This window comes from Sminthopsis crassicaudata, chromosome 3 (assembly GCF_048593235.1).
Source record: "Sminthopsis crassicaudata isolate SCR6 chromosome 3, ASM4859323v1, whole genome shotgun sequence".
Lineage (NCBI taxonomy): Eukaryota > Metazoa > Chordata > Mammalia > Dasyuromorphia > Dasyuridae > Sminthopsis > Sminthopsis crassicaudata.
Genome location: NC_133619.1, coordinates 258,450,022 through 258,466,276, shown reverse-complemented (window position 1 = coordinate 258,466,276; position 16,255 = coordinate 258,450,022). Strand labels below are relative to the sequence as shown.

Genomic DNA, 16,255 nt, shown 5'->3' with positions numbered 1-16,255 from the left:
ATACTACTAAGTCTTATTTGATTCTAGGATAATGATTAACTAAATTTCCCCCAAGGTAGAATAAAAATAATGACTTCAGCATATTTAAAAGAGATACTTATGAGATTTAAATAATAAAAATTACAATAAGGACAACACTAGTGTTGAGTCCAAAACAATGAGTCCAAAAGATGGAAGCCAAACCAGACCACATATCTCCAGGAAATGAGGGGATATATATAAAATTGAGAATGAGACACATATTTTTGTCATAGGAATTTGTTTTAATGGACTACTCATGCTCATTATGTTTTTTTAATTGTTCATTGTGGCAGATAATCAAGTTCGAGTCAACAAGCATTAATTATATATTTTGTGTCATACATATGTATCTGTGAGGAAGACACATATGTTTTTCATATGTATATATATGTATTGTGTATGTATATATGTGTATATGTGTATTATTATTATTATAAACTTAGAGATGATCTTAGAAGAAAGGCACTAGTATTAAAGAGTATAAGAAAAGGCTTCCTGAAGAAGGTTGAATTTTAACTAGGATGTAAAGGATTACAGGGAAGATGAGAAAAAAAATGATAGAAATAATTATAAGAAGGGAGGAGAGCAAGTAAAAATGCGTAGTCAGGAGATGAAGTATCAAGTTCAAGGAAGAGCAAGGAGGCTAATATCATTGGACCAGCATGGGTGAAGGGAAGGGGATCATTAATTAAAGAGTTATAAAACGATTGCCTTAAGTGAAGTCCCAGTAGATATAATGAAATATAAATGTGTAGTGAATCCATTCAACACAGTTTATTAATTTTCTCTATTTTCATTCAGCAGCACTTAAGTAGAAACAAAGGCAGCAGCAGATTGTGAGAGTAATCCAAGGCTGATGAGGAACAGGGCAAGATCACTGAGCAGATAAAAGAACAAGAAATTAAGGAGAAGAATACAATGTAAAATTGACCTGTTTCTAGAAGCAGAGCCAAGACAATGGAGTAAAGGAATCATTCTAGGCAAACTCTTCTAATAATTCCCTCTAAACAAATTTAAGAAAATGAATCAAATTGAATTACCAAGTACCATGCACAACAAAAGAATGAGATTGTTTTTTTTCCAGTCCAAGACAATTTAGGTGATTGGAAGGAGATGATTGGCCCAGAGTGCAACAGAGTGGTCACCAGCATTGGAAATTGTTGTGACAGCAGCAGCAACAGCAACAATTCCAAAGTTCTTGCCTCCCAGAAACAGTAAAAAGATTATAAAACTGATCAGAAAATTATTAGTGCAGGCCCCTGTGTGTGCACTAGATGTAGGATAGGGTATTGTTTGGCAATTCTTTTGCCTGTTATCTGGTCCAAAATCACAATTCCAGGATGGAAAGGAGGATTTGTGATCACAAGAGAGGAGGGATCCTGATAACAATTCTGTGATGAAGAGAGAAAGCAAAGGCTGTAAATCCTATAGCCATTCGGGGCAGAGAAAGAATTGTTAGGGCTTGTGGTCATAAATGAGCAAGGGCCCTTCCTGGATAAAGATCAGAATGCAGACTAGAAAAGCAATGACCACACTTTTCTCAGATCATATAACCTTGAAAACACTGAAAACTTATAGACTCTAAGAACTATGAAAATATCAAGGTGAAAAAGCCTAAAACTTAGTACAATGATATATGACCATAAATAGCTGATTAAAAAGAAGTTCAAGACATAAATTTAGATGAAAACAGCAGTCTGAGAATATCTACATGTAAACCCTGAAAGAAAAAATGTAGTTTGGACACAAAACCAACAACAACAAAAGAGACGAATTTTTTTTAATTAAATGAATGGTAGAAGAAAATTGGTGATAAAAATGAAAGTGATGGTAGGAAATCATGAATAGAGATTTAATATTGGTTTTTAAAAAAGAGGCACAAAAGATAGTAATGAAAATAATTTCTTAAAAAGTAAAATTGCCCAAATGGAGAGAGATCCACAAAAATCCAATTCCTTAAAAATCAGAATTGATTGAGTGGAAGCTAATGACTGAGACTTTAAAAATAATAAAAATAAAATAAGTTTTTAAGTAGAAAACATGTGAAATATCAAATTGGAAAACATGTACTGGAAAATAAATTAAGGAAAGATAATGTGAGAATTATTGAACAACTTAAAAACCATGATTTTCCAAAAAAGAAAGAAAGAAAGAAATTTCAAGAAATTATAAAGAAAAATTTCTCAGAAATCTTAGAACCTGAGGGAAAATAGAAATTGAAAGAATTCACTGATCACTTTCAGAACTCAAAGTGAAATCTCCCAGAAATATTGCAACAAAATTCCTATATCATGGAGAAAATATTTCAAACATGACAGGTGGACAGGAGGAATCTATTTACATACTATGAAGTGAGGTTGCACAAAATTTAGTATCTACCATTATAAAGAAATAAGATCTTGGAATATGATATTCCAGAAGACAAAGGAGCTAAGATAACAACTAAAAATAACTTTACCTAGAAAAATTAAATATAATCTTTCACTGGAAAATACACAATACAATACAAAAATACAATAGAGAACTTTCAGGAATTTCTGATTAAGAAAAAAAAAACTATAGTTGAATGGAAAATCTGACATTCAAATATAAGGCTTAAGAGAAGTATCAAAAAATAAACATGAATGATAATATAAAGGACCTTAATATGGTTAAATTGTTTATAATCCTATGTGAGAAGATGATTAGATTAGATAGATAGATAGATCCTAAGAATTTTATTATCATTAGAGCAGGTAGAAGAAGTCTACAAAGAGAGCATGAGCTTGAGTTAAGTATGTTGGAATGAGTCCTCCCTCCAAAAGCATAAAAAGATGAGAAAGAATTGTCCAAATGGATAAAATGGGAAAAGGGATATAGGAAAGGAAGAATGAGAAAAATTATAACTCATGCAAGAGGCACACCAGGAAAAGATTATACAGTGGAAAGGAAAAAAGGAGAGACAGGCAATCTTCAATTTCATTTTCATCTAAACTGGTTCAAAGAAAGAAGAAATACAGACACAAACACACTCACGTACACATACATATTATTCTCTGTTGAGTATAGCAATATATATATATATATATATATATATATATATATATATATATCTTGCAAATCAGAGAAGTACGAAGGGAAGGAGCTAAGAAAAAGAAGGGCTGATAAGAAGAGTAGATTATGGGACACAAAAGTTAGAAGCAAAACAGATTTTTGAGGAGGGATAGGGGGAAAACAGGGAGAGAAAAGAATTAACAAAAGAAAAGAGAATGTAAGGAAATAAACAATAATAATAACTGTGAGTGTGAATCAGATGAACCCATGAATAAAATGGGAGCAGGATGAGGAATGGATTAGAAACCATAATTCAGCAATATGTTGTTTACAAGCAACACACTTGAAATGGAAAAATACACACAGTTAATAATTTGGGATTTCAGCAGAAGCAAAAAAGACAGGGATAGCAATCATTATCTCAGACCAAAAAAAGGAGGGAGGGTGAATTGACCTAATTAAAAGAGAGAATCAAGTAAATTAATTTTGTTTAAAAGACATCATAAATAAGAACATCCATGCAACAAATAGCATAGCATTCATATTTCTAAAGGAAAAGTTAATTAATTACAAGGAGAGAGAGTAAAAATATACCTGTAAAGACAATTTATTCTTCTCAGAAGTGCATGAATGTAGCCATAAAATAAATTTTTAAAAGTTAAAAAGATAAATGGATTTTTTTAAAGTGAGAAAAGAGTAGGCTTCTAGATAAAAATTGAACAGGCATAGAAAGGAATTTACCTTCTTCTGAACTGTACAGGGCATTTTCACAAAGATTTATCGCATATTAAGTAGGGCATAAAAATTTCATGAACAAGTGAAGAAAAATATTAAAAGCACCCTTTTCAGAATATGATGTATAAAAATTACATTCAGTAAAGAGTTTTATAAACATAGACTAAAAATTAATTGAGAAGTTAATCTAATCCTAAAAAAAAAAAAGATGTCAAGGAACAAATATTAGAAATAATAAAGTTAATGACAACAATGAGGTAATATACAAAATTTTCATAAGATGCAGCCAAAGCAGTCCTTAGAGGACATTTTATATCTCTAAATGATTAGATAAATTTTAAAAAAGAATGTGTTAATAAATCAGGCATGCAACAAAAAAACCAAAACAAAACAAAACAAAAACTAGAAGAGGAACAAATCAAAAATCCCCAGCTAAACATCAAAATAAAAATCCTGAAAATCAAATGAGAGATTAATAAAACTGAAAGTGAAAATTTTCTAAAATATTAAATGAAAAGATAATATTAAGAGCTAGAATTATTGAAATAGTAATATAGATAAATAATTCATTAGTTTATTTGATTCTTAAAAGAAAACCAAATTATTATTATTATTAATGAAAAAGGTAAAAGTACCACCAATAAAGACGAAATTAAAGTAAAGTAACCTTTAGACATAAAGGTTGATATAAACAAAATAGGGGAGCATGGAAAAATTAATCTAGTTATTAAAGCTATGGATAAGAGAAAAGTTTATGACCAAACAAAAGATAGTGAAAAGTAGATAGTTTTGATTGCATGAAATTACAGAGTTTTTGCATAAACAAAACCAATGCAGCCACAATAGAAGAAATACAGGAGACTGGGATGAAGGGGTAAAAGGAATTACAGCAATCTGCTCAAATAAAAGTCTGATTTCTCAAATATATAGAGAACTAAGCCAAATTTATTTAAAAATAAATTAATTAAATAAATAAATAAAATGAGACAATTAACAAATGGTCAAAGGCTATGAATAGGCATTTTTCAGAGGAAGAACTCTAAAATATGAATAGCCATAGGGAAAAAAAATTCCCTAAAACACTAGTAATTAAAGAAATGTAAATAAAACCCTTCTGAGGTGTTGCATTACACCTAACTTCTTGGCTAATATAACAGAAAAGGAAAAGGGGAAATGATAATGGGGATATGAAAATAATATACATTGATGCATTGTTGATGAAATTGTGAATTAGTTTAATCATTCTGAAGAACAATTTGGAATTATACCCAAAGGGATATAAAACAGAATTTTTTTTTGATCTACTAATCTACCAATACCACAACTAGAGAATTGTAATGTCGGGGCTAGCTCTCTGGAGGATCTTGGGACCAGCCTTGGTCTTAATGGAGGAGTGAAGTAAGCAGGAGAGCCACCAGGAGCATGATCAAAGATGGAATATCTCATTTCCAGTACTCTCAACTCTTAATACCTCAGTATGATTACATCATTATGTTGAGGGCGGTAGCCCCTTGATATTCCTTGTTTGATCTCCAACTTCCTTCGGGACTTGGACCTTTGATACAAGATCTGGTCAAACTAGTTTGGGCTATCTGAGCTGGCTGGGGTTTTACAGCCCCCATTCTAATCTACTCAGATAGACCAAATACCATCAGGAAATTCTTTTTTGGGAAGAGACTTCTGTTTCTCCCCAAAAGATAACAAGAGAATCCTTATCTTATTTACATCACTCTCTGGAACCTCCTTACATCACTGTATCTGAATGATTGTGCTCTTGTATAAAACAGAGTCCTCAAAAATCTATTCTTGGCAAAATTGGCCTTGTACCATGCAGCCATTTTGCCCACCGGCTCTCCGGTGTTTCCATTCTAATCAATAAAGACTATGTTTCCATACAGCATCAAGTAGCAAATTCCTTTGCTGCCAAACCCGCCCTTGGTTACTTTGGGGAAGGAAGGAGAGAGAGAAAAGGAACTGACCCATCTCGGTTTAGAACCTCAGTTTACTCCTCATCAATTACAAACACTAAGTATGTGTGAATTAAAGAACCATTATATCACCATACTAAATATTAAGTATATGTGAACTAGAGAATTATTATCTTATCAATCACACACTAAGTTAACACCCTACTGTAAGTATCTTTCCTTCAAGTATATTTTTCTCAAAGTTTCCCCAATATCTGAGGTTCTCTACCGAAAATAGAGAATAGAGAAAAAGGAAAGTCATGCATATTTACAAAAAAAAAAATTATAGTAGCTCTTTTTGTGGTGCCAAAAAAATGAAAACTGAAAGAATGCCCATCAGTTGGGACATGGTTAAACAAACTATTATATGTGATTATTATGGAATGTTATCATGCTATAAAGAAATGAGGGGAATTATGGGTTCAGAAAAACGTGGAAATAATTATATTAATTATTGCCAAGTGAATTGAGCAGACTGTACATAGTAACAGCAATGTTATAATGATATGTAATATTATTATATATGATGACTATCACCATGCAGTGATGCAAAACAATTCCAAAGGACTCATGATGAAAAATGTTATCCACATCCAGAGAGAAAAATGATGACATGTAATTACAAATTGAAACTTTTTAAAATGTTCTTTCTCTTTCTTGCTTTCTTGCTAAAATGAAAGTATATTTTGATTACTACATTTGTAAGATGAGTATTATATTATTTGGCTTCTCAATGAGTGGAGGAGGAGACAAAAGGAGGGGAAAATTTGGAAGTCGAAAATTTTTAAAGAATATTTTTAAAAATAAGTATATGTTTTCAAAAATACTTCATCAAGTATTCACCAAACATTAAAAATGTTTCAACAAGTACTCCAGAAGGGGGAGGAGAAGTGGGTAGTCATTACATGAGGCAATAGATTGGGAAAGAACTGAAAGATGGAGGCATTAGAAGTCATAGTGAGAATGAAGAATAGAGTTTAGAATTGCAAGGCAGAGGGATAGTGGAGTGACAACAGATTATGATCATATAAGTGAATTTCAGAGTTCATGACTATGCTAAAGGAACATTTATGTACAATGGCAAGATCAAAGATATGACCTTCTCTGTGATAAACTGAAATAGGGTGGAGAAATATGTCATAAGAAATGAGTAAACTAAGAAACTAGAAATTTAAACTGTTTGAAATACAAATAGGTATGTTAAAACCCATTAGTATGAAAGTAAAAGTTTGGGTAAGGAGTAAGCCAGTCATTGAAAAATTGAGGAAGAAGGAAAAATGTCTTGAAGGCTGTAGATAATAACTACTAGAATTTTGATTGATTATAAATGTGGCATGAACAAATCTCAGTGATAGTGGTGGTAGACAGAAAGCTTTAAGGTGACCATGAAGAGTGTTTTGCCCCTGTCACAACTAGTGAATTAAGAATAGTAGAGAAAATGCAACTAATACTGGAAAAGGTGCTCAAGGACTCTGTGTCTTTATGAGGGAACCAGATCTTAGTGAATGCAATAACACGAAATGAATAAAGAAAAGGAAAGTGTGTTATCTATGGAGCATTCCAGTGATCATAGAAGAAGGGTTGGATAGCTTTATAGTAGAATATTGGGTAAACTGGGTTATGAGGAATAAAAGACTGATTAGTGGAAAATAGAAAATTAGATTTGAATAAATGCAGTGAAGGTTTGAATATCATTAGAATGATAAAGAATGTTTGTCCTTTGCTTTTTTTTCTTTTTTTATTTAGCAAGGTAATCAAGGTTAAGTATCTACCTAAGGTCATATAGCTAGGATGTAGCAAGTGTCAAGGTTAGATTTGAACTTGATTCTTGACTCCAGGGCCAATACTCTATTCACTGCACCATCTAGCTATCCTTTGTCTTCTGACCAATAATATCAAAGGGTGATGATTTGACTGTTGCATGAATTGGATTTCAATGAGACAGTTGCAGAAAGTCATCAGCCTCATTCTCTCTTCCAGAGTCATTGAAGTTCAGTGGGAAGACAAAAGTCAGGATGACTAGTGAGGGCCTGGTATTCAGTGAATGACTTTATTGTCTTAGGTGTCTGACTAAGCTCTAAAGTGTTCTATACTACTTGCATAGCCATTAAAACCAATAGTTCTAACCATTTATTCTGCTGGGGAGAAATCTCATGCTTAGAGCTGACAACCTCCTAAATCACAACAGGTTTAAGGCCCATAAGTTACCTTCAACATGGTTTAGCCCATCTATTGAGATGGTTTTCCTGGGCTGTGACACATGCTACAGCTTTTTGGAGCCTCAGGTGAGTGTTGGATAGCAGGCAGACATCAAAAGTGGTTAAGTAACTCTGAAAAAGGTTCAACAATCCTTCATACCAAAAGTGCTAATCTTCCTAAACATGCCAGAAACCCCAATGATAAGGATATAATGATAAGAGTGTAAAGCAATAGGAGGAATGAGTTCAGATGTCATTATTGTTAGAGTGAGAGAGAGAAATTTTAAAAGAATTGAAGAAATAGACCATGAAAAAATATATATATTACATACTACATTATTGATTAATTTGTTTCTAGGATTTACATATAGTACCTTTTCCATACAATAAAGATAAATAAGTTAAGTCTCTTAAACAAATATTGACATGATACAAACATTTCTGATTATTCTGCACACAATTTTCCTGAAAATTTTAATCCTAGATGTAAGAAAATATCACTGAATTCTTGGAGAATATTAGATTCTCTTTGGTATGAACTTAAGGCTCATATACATCAGGGCTAACTTTCCTCTCCTTACATTGTGTGATCATACTTAAATAGGACAAGATTATTTTTGAGAGACAAAGTGAAGTTGTGGAAAGGACATCAGATTTGGAATAAAAAGAATATTTTGGTTCTTATTACCAAATATTCTGCATACAAGCTATGTGATAATGGTCAAGTCCCTGTGTCATGCTTGCACTATGTCACAAGGCTCAGAGAATCATAGATTTAGAGTTGGAAGGAATCTTTGCAGTCAGTTAAATCCAATCCCCTCATTTTCCAGAAGAGGAAATTAAGTTCCAAGGTGTTTAAATGAATTGAGTGAGATTACATAAGTATCCAACCTCAGATTTGAACTTTCATCTTCCTCATTCAACATATGATGTTGCTTCAGAGATTGTTGTGAAGAAACTATGTTGCAAATTGAAAAGTACCATAAAAATGTAAACTGTAATTATTCAGTGCTATTTAGAATGAGACAGGGGGAAATGCTTTTTTTATAGCATGAGAGACAGATGTGAAAGTATTTATATTTAACTCCAACATAACTATTTTACATTTAAGTATATTTGAGTTGGATCTTAGGGTCCTGGAGATGACATATTTCCTTTAAAAATATCTTTATTTTTTAAGGTATATTTTCCTCTCATGTTGTTCAATTGTTCAAGTGTATCTGAACTCTGTAGCAAAATACCACACCTTCTATCCTCCCCTCTCAAAGTCTTTCCAAATTCATGCTAATTTTTTCCATAACACTATTTTATCTTCAGCCATTTCCTTTTTCTTTGGTCTTCAATCTTTCCCAACATCAGGGTCTTTTCCAAAGATTCCTGTCTTCTTATTATATAGCCAAATCATTTAAGTTTCTTCTTCAATATTTGACATTCCAGTGAAAACCCAAAATTAATTTTTGTAAATATTTACTGATTGATTTCCTTGCTATCCAAGGGAATCTGTTGATTTTACATATTGCTTTACCATTTATCTTATCTTTAGGATTGAATTATTTAGTCTGCATTTCCTTTCTTCAAATGTTTTTTTATATTTATAATTTCAATCACTGAATAAGATAACCAAAGAAAAAGAAATATAACAAGCCACTAGTCTAACCATATTTCATGATGGCCTCATTCTTGCCCTTTGAGAGTATTTTCATCCACAATTTCAAAAACCTAAAAGTGAGGATAGGTTTATAATAATCTAATAAGGCTAATACAAATTATTTAGAACAAGATATTTTTCTGAACCTTTTATTCAACTTCTTTGAAAAGTTGAAAGAAAAGCAATGAGGATCACTAGTGTTTATTGTTATGAAATAGTAATTTCAGGAAATTGATCAGGAATAATCAGAAACAGCTTTAATAATGTGGTTTAGGCTTCAGCCACATAGATAGGCCCTGATCTGAACTCCTATACCTTCTAGCAATATATGATCAGCTACAACATTCCACAGGCAATCAATTAAATCAAGTGACCTATGGTTTTGTGAACATATTCAATATTCTCAAAGTTGGATTAAAAATTTCTTTGTTTTTAAAACAGTTTTATAATTTATTTCCTAATTATGATAATGTCCACCTCCTCCTCATTATCCTAGGTCCTTGAAGTCTACCATAAGATCTGGCAAGTCCAATTAAGCTGGAAAAATATGTCATTAGAATGTCACTTCACAAAGGAAATGTTTCAAATGAAATATTTGGGATGCTATGGGTAGAAGAAGAGATTCAGTAAGTCATAAAGGCTATTTATTAAGATTTGAAGGGATTTCAATATGTGTTGATGGAAGACCTATATACATCAATGAAATTATGAACTTACCTTACATATACTGCATGGTGTAAAGAGGTCACTTTATTTTCTGGTATAAGATGATTGATAGAAACAAATTCCTCTTGCAACTCTTCCTCAACTATATCTACCCGCATGCTGCGTGAACTTATATAACTGTAAACAAATGAAAAATATAAACCACTGTCATTATTGTTATATTTATTTCTATCACTCAGATGAATTTAACTTCCACTATTTTTTCATATTTTATATATTAGGCCTTTATAGATGAAAGAAAGTACAAGCTATTGATTTTGGATTAAAATATTCCTTATAAATGAATGCTTAGGGTTCAAATAAGGGCTCAAGTAGAATTGCTTAGGCTTCAGGCAAAATAAAATTTTAAAAACTGAAAGTAGAAATAAGAGTCTCAGACAATGCAATGGCTAAAAAAAAATAGATGTACTATAAAAAGGTAAGTGGACAAATTATATTATGTTTATAAACATAGGAATAATTAAATATTATCAGTGTGGTTAATATATAAGAAGCAGAATGGACTAATATATAAGAAGTAGAATTGGTTAACATATAAGTATAATAAGTTAATATATAAGAAATAGAACTGTTTTTGGAACCAGGAAAACTTAGATTAATGTCTTCCCTCAGATACATGCTATCTCTTAGCCCTTCAGAGGTGTGGGCAAATCTCTAAGCCTAGTTCTTAAAATTTTTTGTGTCATGAATTCCCTTGGTAGTATAGTAAAGTCTGTAACTCCTTCTCATGATAATAATTTAAATGTACAAAATAAAAAAGGATTACAAAGGAAATCTTATATTAATACAATTTTCAAATATATATAAACAAATTCATGTATCTCAGATTAAGAATCCCTATTTGTTAAATTGAAAAAAAAAAAAAAATTGCCACCTTGTACTAGTAAAAAGTTTCCTCACCTGGAAGTTCCCTATAGTAATGAAATCATAGATGCAGTGCCTATTCATAGCCCTACTTATTATACATACTATAATAATTACAATCTGTGATTGACCTCTTTTAGACACAGATAAACATAACAAAAAAATGAGGACATTAATGACACAAATAGAAGTTTAGAAAAGTTAGATATGACAGATTTCTGGCAATTACTGAGTAGAAATTGAAAATAACAAATATTTCAAAGTCAGACATGGCAACTTAAGAAAGCAAAAAACAAAATCCTAGCTACATGTACAAAAATCATTACAATTAAATGGTGATTGAAAAAAGTAATTTAATCCTAAACAAGTAAAAGAACAAATTGAAGAAATGACAACAATGAAACAAAATAAAACAAAACAAAAACTGGGTTGCAAGGCAAAATTCAGGAAAAATATATGTCTTCAAATATTTTAATTAATAAAAGAAAGTACAAATAACAAAAAAAAAAAATTTAATTGAATTACCAAAAACGAGAGCTGGTTTAAAAAGCAATTAAATAAATTATTAGCAAACAGATTTTAAAAGAGAAAACAAAAAAGATATTAGCAAAAATTAAAAGGAATAATTCACAAGAAAATGAAAAGAAAATAATGCAATTTATAAATTAAAAAAAAATTTTAAATAGAATTCAGCATACAGAATCAGGAAGATTTGACATAAGTTTGAATCCAGCCTCTAATGCTTATTAACTGTGTAATCCTAAATAAGCCACTTCATCTCTAAATGCCTTAGTTTCTTCAGCTCTAAAATGGAAATCATAATAAACAATACCTGCCTCCCAGGGTTGATATGAGCTAACACAAGTAAAGCAATTTGCAAACCTTTAATTACAATGGTTGACCATTACTATAACCAAATTAGATTTACAACAGAGATGCAAGAATGGTTCATCAACAATTTAATCACATTTTTTAAAAATCCCAAACCACTTGATTTTCTCAATAGATTTTTAAAAGCATTTTTACAAAACTTTTAACTAAGTAAAATACTCATTTATATGAAAAAGTCCTTCAAAATTTTACCTAAGTAAAAATTGTCTTTCTAAAACTAAAAGCAAGAATCATATTCAATAAGGATATATTATTAGTTTCTCCAATATATACAACAGTAAAGCAATTATTCAGTCTCCCTATAAAAATTATACCAATAGCAATAAAAGAAAAAAATAAAGGTATAAATATAGGCAAAGAAGAAATAAAAACAAACCCGGCAAGCTCGTGATGTGATATTTGCTTAGAAAATAAGAGGGAATCAGCAAAGAGATAATTAAGTATTAGCTTCAACAAAATTACAAACTAAAAATAAAAAACCAAAAAAAACCAAATTTTTCATATGACAATAAAACCAAAGAGATAATAATTGAAAGGGGAAATCTCAATCCAAATAACTACAAAATACATAAAATATTTGTGGGACAGTCTAATAAAGTACTTACAAAGTATTTCTTAATGAAATTAAGAATGACATAAATTATAGGAGGAATATCCAGTGTTTATGGATGGTCTGTGCCAGTGTAATAAAAATGACAATACTATTAAGGTTATTTTCAATTTTGATGCTATACCAATTAAATGATTAAATTTGTTCTTTATACAATTTAATAAAATAACAAAATTCATTTGGATGAAAAAAAAAAAACTAGTATCTCAAGGGGAAAATGACAAATGGCAATAATGAAGAAACAAAAGCACTTCCAGAATTAAATTATATAAAATAGTAGTTATAAAAAGCAATTTGGTGTTAATTTAAAAAAACAAAGTAGATCAATAGAACAGACTAAACAAGGGATTCAGAAATAACAAAACTCAGTAATTTAGTGTTGAACAAAATTGAAAGCATAAATTGCCTAATGTGGAGTACTCTGTTTGATACCACATTATTAGAAAAATTATAAGTCATTCTATCCAACCTTTTTTATTAATTTTATAATTATAAATTTTTTGACATTATATATGCATAAGTAATTTTTATGACATTATCCCTTGTATTCATTTTTCCAAATTTTCCCCTTCCTCCCTCTACTCCCTCCCCTAGATGACAAGCAATCCCATACATTTTACATGTGTTACAGTATAACCTAGATACAATATATGTGTGTAAATCCCATTTTCTTGTTGCATGTTAAGTATTAGATTCCAAAGGTGTAAGTAACCTGGGTAGATAGATAGTAGTGCTAACAATTTACATTCAATTCCCAGTGTTCCTTCTCTGGCTGTAGTTGTTTCTGTCCATCATTGATCAACTGGAAGTGAGTTGGATCTTCTTTATGTTGAAGATATCCACTTCCATCGAATACGTCTTCATACAGTATTGTTGTTGAAGTGTATAGTGATCTTCTGGTTCTGCTCGTTTCACTCAGCATCAGTTCATGCAAGTCTCTCCAAACCTTTTTGAATTCATCCTGCTGGTCATTTCTTACAGAGCAATAATATTCCATAACCTTCATATACCATAATTTACCCAACCATTCTCCAATTGATGGACATCCATTCATCTTCCAGTTTCTAGCCACTACAGAAAGAGCTGCTACAAACATTTTGGCACACACAGGTCCCTTTCCCCTTTTTAGTATTTCTTTGGGATATAAGCCCAGTAGTAGCACTGCTGGATCAAAGGGTATGCACAGTTTGATGGCCCTTTGGGCATAGTTCCAAATTGCTCTCCAGAATGGCCAGATTCTTTCACAACTCCACCAACAATGCATCAGTGTCCCAGCTTTCCCACATCCCCTCCAACATTCATCATTATTTGTTCCTGTCATCTTAGCCAATCTGACAGGTGTGTAATGATATCTCAGAGTTGTCTTAATTTGCATTTCTCTGTTCAGTAGTGATTTGGAACACTCTTTCATATGAGTGGTTATAGTTTCAATTTCATTATCTGAGAACTGTCTGTTCATATCCTTTGACCATTTATCAATTGGAGAATAGTTTGACTTCTTATAAATTAGGATCAATTCTCTATATATTTTGGAAATGAGACCTTTATCAGAACCTTTAACTGTAAAAATATTTTCCCAATTTGTTACTTCCCTTATAATCTTGTTTGCATTAGTATTGTTTGTACAGAAACTTTTTCATTTGATGTGATCAAAATCTTCTATTTTGTGATCAATAATGATCTCTAGTTCTCCTCTGGTCATAAATTCTTTCCTCCTCCACAGGTCTGAGAGGTAGACTATCCTCTGTTCCTCTAATCTATTTATGATCTCATTCTTTATGCCTAAATCATGGACCCATTTTGATCTTATCTTGGTATATGGTGTTAAGTATGGATCCATATCTAATTTCTCCCATACTAATTTCCAGTTTTCCCAACAGTTTTTTTCAAATAATGAATTTTTATCCCTAATGTTGGTATCTTTGGGTTTATCAAATACTAGATTGCTATAGTTGTACCCTTTTTTGTCCTTTGTACCTAATCTGTTCCACTGATCGACTGGTCTATTTCTTAACCAATACCAAATGGTTTTGGTGACTGCTGCTATATAATATAGCTTTAGATCAGGTATACCTAGGTCACCTTCATCTGACTTTTTTTTTATTAATTCCCTTGAAATTCTCGACCTCTTATTCTTCCATATGAACTTTGTTGTTATTTTTTTCTAGGTCATTAAAATAGTTTCTTGGGAGTCTGATTGGTATAGCACTAAATAAATAGATTAGTTTGGGGAGTATTGTCATCTTTATTATATTCGCTCGGCCTATCCAAGAGCACTGGATGTCTTTCCAATTATTTAAATTTGACTTTATTTTTGTGGCAAGTGCCTTGTAATTTTGCTCATAAAATTCCTGACTTTTCTTTAGTAGATGGATTCCCAAATATTTTATGCTCTTGACATTTGTTTGGAATGGAATTTCTCTTTGTATCTCTTGCTGTTGCAATTTGTTGGCGATGTATAAAAATGCTGAGGATTTATGTGGATTTATTTTGTACCCAGAAACTTTGCTAAAGTTGTGAATTATTTCTAATAACTTTTTATTAGAATCTCTGGGGTTTTCTAAGTATACCATCATATCATCTGCAAAGAGAATCTATCCAACTTTTTAATACCTTACTCTACAAAAACTAAAAATGGATGTTTAACCTGAATATTAAAGCTCATATCGCAAGAAAATTAAGAAAGAGATGGATTGATCTATCACCAAAAGCTATTTCCCAATAAAGTGGTCAAATAATATGAATAAACAATCCTCAAAAGAAATGAAAATTATAAATTACTCAATTCACTAATAATAAGAGAAATTCAAATAAAAACAACCTTACACATAGCACATTGGAAAAGATATTGAAGGAATTGTGAGAAGATAAACAAAACCATTTTAGAAAGCAATTTAGAATTATATAATTTTAAAAATTATAAATAGATAGGTATGTAAACTATTCCTAGTCTTTGAATCCAAAGTTTTTCTCCTGGGTATATATTTCAAGGATGTCATTGTAAAGAAAATATGCACCAAAATATTTATAGCAGCACTTTTGTACTTTGAATAATGGTTAAATAAATTATGTTGCATGAATGCAATGGATTATTTCTGTGCTGTAAGAGGGAATATAATAAATACAGAGAAGCATGGAAAGATTTGGATGGACTGATATAGACTGAAGTTATCAGAGACAAAAAAATGATATGCACAATAATAACAATATCAATGAAAAGAAAAACCAATATAATATAATAAAAAAAGAATGCTGCAAAATTACATGGAATAAGCAGTGTCCCAAAGTTAGATATGAAAAGACATTTCTTTATCTACTCTTTTGCAGATGGGGAAGGTCCAATGATTATAGAACATCACATACATTTTCATATTTTATTAAATACTTATTTTTTCCCTCTTCTTACTCTCTTATTTTCTTTTTAAAATATTTTTTGTTTTTTGAGATGGTTTTCTATAAAGATGGGAGTAAGGGAAGAAACAGGGTGAAATTTAGACAATGGAAATACAAATGATATTAATAAAAGCTTATTGTTAAATAATCTTTATTATCTGGAATTGTA

The 16,255-nt window shown here is 31.0% G+C and overlaps 1 protein-coding gene across 1 annotated transcript in view; it reads right to left on the bottom strand.

The window, feature by feature from the left end:
- Positions 1–16,255, bottom strand: part of TMPRSS3 (transmembrane serine protease 3) — a 41,257-nt gene that overhangs the window by 23,573 nt on the left and 1,429 nt on the right. Inside the window, exon 2 of the mRNA XM_074297331.1 lies at positions 10,320–10,445. Coding sequence (XP_074153432.1) covers positions 10,320–10,445 — 126 coding nt within the window. The remainder of the gene's footprint in view (positions 1–10,319; positions 10,446–16,255) is intronic.